The 6859-nt window shown below is 37.8% G+C and overlaps 1 protein-coding gene across 1 annotated transcript; it reads right to left on the reverse strand.

Annotated features, from left to right (window-relative positions):
- Positions 1-637: 637 nt before the first annotated feature.
- LOC124605647 (60S ribosomal protein L27) lies at positions 638-5705 on the reverse strand. The gene is made up of 4 exons (XM_047137469.1): positions 5591-5705; positions 5182-5407; positions 821-954; positions 638-738 (listed from the first exon to the last, which is right to left on the reverse strand). Exons 2-4 carry the CDS (start codon positions 5398-5400, stop codon positions 690-692), a joined length of 402 nt encoding a protein of 133 aa, XP_046993425.1. The 5' UTR covers positions 5401-5407; positions 5591-5705; the 3' UTR covers positions 638-689.
- Positions 5706-6859: the final 1154 nt, after the last annotated feature.

The following is a 6859-nucleotide window of genomic DNA, read 5'->3' on the forward strand; positions in this document are numbered from 1 at the left end:
AGTTTTCAGTATACGATAATCTATATTTGTAAATTTTTGGACAGCCCTATATTCAAGTACAAATTATGTTTCTAGTTGAAAAGAACTTTCATTGTTGAAGTTTCGAACACTTGCTTGTTAAACATTGCACCAGAGAAAATTAGAACGTGTATTAACATACATTTTTGGAAACCCTATTTGCTCCAAACAATACTTATGTTATTGATCGCACATTGGAAACAAACACTTAAGTGTGTATTACATGATTATATTATAGTTTACTGTTAACATGGTCAAAACTTGCCCTTGATTGGTGCTCCACGTAACCTAAAATAGCATGGTGTGCCTAGGGTTAATAAATACAGTGGTCAAACTAGTATCAGTTTTTGAATGAAAACTGATCTGTTTTAAGAACTTGCGTGGATAAAAAAATTGGGACACCCATGTTTTGTCTTTGTACTTAAGGAATTCAACAACATCCACCTGTAACTAATTTCCAATTTCTTGAAATTAGGCCACTACTACAGTGGCAAGTATTCAATAGCAGTGCCACACTGCACTTATCTCTCAGTACACTCCTCTCAACCTACCTAATCAATACTGTAAAATGTGTGATTTAAGTAGTTAAAACTTGAAAAAAAAAATACAGAAGACCAAATTGTGGTTTCAAATTTATTTAACACAAATTTCCAAAAACACAGAAAACACGATTAGAACCGCAGCTTTTGGAAGAACCATCTGTTTTTGCCTGCTTTGTACCTGGAAAAAATAATCTTGCATTAATATTTACAAACAAAATATCGAATAATCAATTTGCTAAGTAACTACAGTGTTCTCTTACCTTTCCTCAAATTTGACTTTTGTCTGAAACCTCGCCTTCTTTCTCTTCATGGGGTCCTTAAGGTCCTTAACAGATGTCTTAAGATTCAATTCTAGTGTGTATCGTGTAGGCATAAGATGATTGTAGTTCAGAACCTATAAACATTTTATAGGTCATTTTCTACAACCATTACACACGAAAACAATTTGACAAAGTAATAATTTACAAAAACAATGATATTTCACATGTGATCACCATAACATTTTAAATTAAGATAGTATTTCCATACCATACCACACAAATTATTCTCAGGCCCTACTTTTTCAAATTTCAATCTCCCATTTCTTTCATCTAGCTCAATTTTCTCCACTGGCAATCGTGATAATCAGTCAATCACTGCATAACAAACAAAACTGCGAGACTTAACACCTGTGGTCCATCAGCATACAGAGTCACACTTGCTCCCAAAGGGGAGGTCTAGTAGCACACCCCACACCTGCACCTACGACACACTGTCGCGTTGTTGGCTGATGTTTTGCACATGGGTTCTTACCCTTGATTTGTACCGGAAGACATCCTTTACAACCCCTTGAACTTTGTCACAACATTTCTGAGACACCCCGTATAGCTGAGAGGATGGCACATTTTGACGGTTTCATAAGCCCTCTACAAGTACCTTTCAACAGTCTGAATTCCCCTCATTGGAATCTCTGACCTACGAGCACACCTATTTCACAGCGGAGTAAAAGGTTCCTCCTCAATTATTACCAGTAAGAGGATTTCTATTCAAAGATAATTGTTTCATACTGTACAAAGTTAAAGCTAGTTTTGTTTCCAATGCTGAATTTTTATTTCTTAACACTGAGGCAAAAGATATCCACCAAACTAATCTAAATATACTATTAACTACTGTAAACATTACGTAAAAGTTGAATGAAGTGAACAAGGAATGAACTGCAAAGGTTGTGAAAGAAATACCAGACGGTATACCAGCATATTTATATAGAATGCTTTGCTTTACATATATGCAATAGATATGAAGGCTCACAACAGCAAATTAACATCAAAACATTACTGTTCCAAGTATACCACTTCAATATTCACTTCCAATTAAGGACCTAAGCTTTACATTACTAGAACTTCTAAATTATGGACCAACTTACAAATAATGCAATATGCAAACAGCTGGGCTTAGGCATACCAAGTAGCAACTGGATAGGTCAGCATATGAAAACCTAAAAAGCCTTCAAGTTTTAATACAGCAAATTTTGAAGAATATTTTGACATTAGTGGACAAACTATTCAAGCAGATTTCACAGGAGACAAAATCTACATGCTAAATGTGACAGCATAACAGTATATCAAGTTCCAAAAGTGGTTGCCTGTTTGGAGCACCTCAAGTTTTAGGACGTGAGCTTGGTTGAGTGCGTGTTGCTGTCAATGCTAGAGAAAATACAGTTTCCTCAATATTTCTATATCCTAAAGTGGAATTCCATTATCTGGGCATGCGAAGGAAGTTTACATTAAGTCTCTAAAATGGATGTCTAGCACCCTATTTCTGAACATTCTTTTATGTATTAAAAATCTACAAGGTATTAAACAGATGACAAAATGTTACTCGTGAAAAATCACGAAATAATAGCGGTCTTCAGTCTATATTGCCTGCTATTGAAATATATTAACATTATCTCCCTGTAACATTACGAGTCAAGATAGCTGTAACGGAACTTTAATAGCGCAAAGTTATCGTTAAAAACGCACGCCGCGCAATTTGTTATGATTTGGTCGGTCATAATAGTAGTAACATGCTTTTGAATACAATTAAAAATAACGGCGATTCCTGTTTAGTGTTATTGGAAATAATATGGAGTAAATTAATGAGTAAGGTACCCGATCCTATAAGAAGAGGTAAAATTGGGCATATTAAAGTGTTTTGCTTTATATCAACTAAGCCGATGATACGGAGTCTTTTTTTCCATTTACTCTTAGAAAAACAACAAGTAAAGAAGTGCTAATTGTGCGTTGTGAAAAATATAGGGGCGAATTTTAAATAGCTACAGTGTATAATCAGACTAACAAATGGACATTCAGTTACGAGAAATAGCGGATAGCGAAGTGTGGTCATTAAACTGAGTACACCTACAGGGCGGTCAATTCCGGGATAAGTCTATTCGCACCTCACGAGGGACGCGGTATTGAGACCGTTTTTTTTTTTAATCATATTGCGGAGAGCGGGCTTCAGTTTATAAAAAGGAGAAAAGCTGTATCATTATCATTGACTGTTGGTGTCAAGCAACCAAAACTGTTCATCAAAGGGTTTCAGTGAATGAGTGGTGAATGTGAAATGAAACTGTGAACGAAGTTATGTTAAATAAAGCAGAAGAGACAAGACAGTTTGGTCGTATCTGTTGTTATTCCATACACTAACATTTCTTCTCGTTGTACGAAGCCTTTATAGACGATCGTTATGACAATTTGCTTTGAAGGGATCTTGTTACGAGTTAAGTCTTGGGGACCTGGTCAAGAGGGGATAGTTCGTAGATCCTAACTACTGCAGCTATTCTGGAATCAGGTGCTACCGTGACCGTTGTGTGTTGTCAATGGCTTAAGGTCATCATATCTCATGCTCTAAGATCGACGCGCTTTTCCTCTTGGTATAACGGTGTCTCACGGTAACAACGACAACGCCGACGGGATACGGTAGATCCCTACTGCAGCCTCCACCCACAACCTTTGCATGTAGAAACGAAGTGTGGTATTTCTGAACACAAATTACCAATTACATTCTCTTGGAGTGCACAGGGAAGTCCTATGGGGAAAAAAAAAACCAAGACAAAGTCAAGTCATGGAAAGGAAGAATGATTCATCTGAAGTGTACTAGCAATGTCACGCTCCTGCTGCTGTTGACAAATATCATTGGTTGCATCAACTGAGTGACATGACAAGCCAATGAAAATGTTATAACCTTGGTTGTCAAACATTTGACTCATCCCCAAACATGTCCATGGCTGATGTAGCCAACAGTTTGAGACCTAATGACACAGCATACACTGCTGTGACTGAAAACAGCATCAATGAAATTTATACATTATTTACGGTTACAATATCTATGCAGAATCTCCACATTGTAATGACCTTAACACAAGCACTTGCCTGAAGGGACACTGCTAACAATTACAGCTGTAAATACTGTAAAACATTCACATTTAAGTGAACCTGGACTGACTTCAGCTGCGACATTAAAGTTTATGCAGGTTCTAAGTCCCAATCCTCCACAAATTTTCAAATATCACAAACAACTGACATCTATAAAGATTCACAAAGTGGATATCAATTTCGTGATATTCATAAACTTTGATGTCATGGATATTTGGCTTCTCTTTTGATATAAGTAGAAAATTTCAAGGTAATAGTTAGGGTGGGACCTAACAGTTCAGCTTACATTGCTGGATGTGTAAAAAAGAAGCTTCCCTTATGAAGTATACAAATGAGCAATATGATCAGCTACTCACATACGACTCAATTCACACTGTGCAATTCCCATTGTACATCGCACAAAGCAACAGGAAAGCAATGTGCACATTTACCAGTCTGTTACCCACACCCCCATAGGTCCCAAATGTTAGTAATGAAACTTTGAGGCACAGCCTGTTTACCTTTCCATGAACTTCTATCCAGATAAGTAGAAAATTCACAATTAGGGCAGAAAATTATTTGAGGGAGTACTCCAGGGTATATATCTAAATGAACTAATAGTTTTTCAGTATTTTGAATTAGCAGTTGTAAATAAATGTGGCCTCCTTGCCGGGCTGAATTTAAGCAACATGGGCTACATACACAACTCCCTAAAATACGGTGAATGCATCAGTACAACTTCGAACACAATTTTATAAAAGACAAATTTCAAGTTTGTAAAGGGTAGTAGTGATCATTTAAAGACTTTTCTGGACGGAACAGCATTTGCACAACATGTGTGCAAAGAGATACAATTTGAAATTTCTACCTACATCTAATCCTGCACACGCTATGAGAAAATTTTACTTGCACTCGTCAACTGCGGGGTGTAGGTGTCTGCACAGACATTCACACAAAATACCAGCGAGCCTTTTGATTCATAGCGCACCCTAAGCAACATTCACAACTTCCCAACATTTCAATAGCAATGCCCGTATTTAGTAGTCTACTCGCTATGCAATGCCTGACACACTGAAGAACACTAAGTATCTGAGACACTACACATTTCGAAAAAGGGGCATTTATATAAATACATGCGGGAAGAAAAGTGCTCTCAAATCGTCATCTCTGAGCACTCTCTCAATTCAACACCATATACGACATAATTAACTGCAGATACTGAAAACACATACACGCTTTGAACATACCTTAACAAATGGTTTTATTTTAGATCTTTTGTGAATCTTAGCTTTCCCCATCCTCTTGTGTACTTTCCTGGGATAACGATCAATGCCTGCGACGAGAGCATGTCCGAATGGTTTATCGGATGAGCCATCATCAAAATTTTTTAAGACAATTGCTTTCTTTCCTGCGTAACGTCCACTTAGGACGATTACGATTTTACCCGATTTCATTATTTTCCTCATGGTTAATCTGCAAACGATAACACTGACGAATTAATAAGCTCACTAAAATTGACCAAATGGCCGTTCCATTAAACAAGGCAGCAAGCTGCTAAAAACAGACAATTTAGCACCAGAGATATCTAATCCTCTAGACACTTATACAAAAATCCCTTCAAAACACTATATAGATAATTTAACAAATAAAACTTACAGATGATTTCCGATTCCCTATTCCTAATAACCACACCGCACACGCTATACGTAAAAGAACTCAATCTGAAAAATATACTTCTGTTTGTACCAAAGATTATCAATGTAAGGCGGACTAAATTGGACAATCGATATGGAGCGAGTGTAATCATTGCGCCATGAATAGCTGTGTTATAAAAACTAAATTTGTCTTTCCATAGGACAACATGATTCGTATTTTTGTGTTCTTTTGTAATTACTATGGTGTTAAGATTTCTGTTGTGTGCGATGGATGATTATTGTATGTGTAAGAGGATTCACACTTGTCGGAACGTCACCGTCACGTCTGTGACGTTACAGCTGGTTCATAGCATTAGTGTATCGTTTAGTCTTGCCGTTAAAGGTTTGACTTTTCTTTGCGTATTTTTTCAGAAAACACGAAAAGATTGTAACTTCGCGAAGTCGCGCTTAAGGCCCGTCCACACGCAACGATCTGTCTGTGCAAATGTCTGCGCACATCACATCTGCGCAGACAGATCGCTGCGTGTGGACAGATGATTTGCACCAACCTGAGGTGTGTGCAAACCTGGAAGTTGGAGTTGGAGGTTTGAGCGAAACCTCTCAACTCTGTGGGTTCAAAACACATCTGCGCAGACAAGTTGGAACGTGTGGACAGGAGATCGCCGCAAATCTGGCGCGAAACAGCTGTTTGCTCAGTCTGTGTTTGTATTTGTGCGCACAGGGCATTAAAATGGCTGATACTCGTCAGTGTTCTCGAGAGTTTGTTAGTGAATTAATCGAAATATATAGAAACCACCCATGTATGTGGAAGATTAAAAGTAAAGACTATAGTGACCGAGACAAAAAGACAGCACCATACAATGCTCTAATTGAAAAATTGCGGGCAGTTGACGCCTCAGCAAACAGTGAAACAGTAATAAAAAAAAATTAAAAAAAATATTCGTTGCGAACTGTTTACCGAAAAGTTTCGCCCTGCAAATCTCGCAGTAAATTTACGTGAGAAAACTGCTTTCGCTTTAGCAGCCACTGTCTACACCATTTTGACTGCTTTCTCTGTTTCCTGTGGTTTGTCTGAACGTTTTTTGCAACACAAGTTGTGAACACAGACCACAACAGAACTTCCTCCATTTCTATACTTCAAAATACCTGAATTAAATTTTTGACGTTTACGGCGAGCGTCGTCGCTTCCCACTGATATTTCTTTTCTACACCGACAGATGGCGGGCGAGTAGTAGATTGGGGTTTGTGTCGTGTGAACACACCACATTTG

This window comes from Schistocerca americana, chromosome 3 (genome assembly GCF_021461395.2).
Source record: "Schistocerca americana isolate TAMUIC-IGC-003095 chromosome 3, iqSchAmer2.1, whole genome shotgun sequence".
Classification (NCBI taxonomy): Eukaryota; Metazoa; Arthropoda; class Insecta; order Orthoptera; family Acrididae; genus Schistocerca; species Schistocerca americana.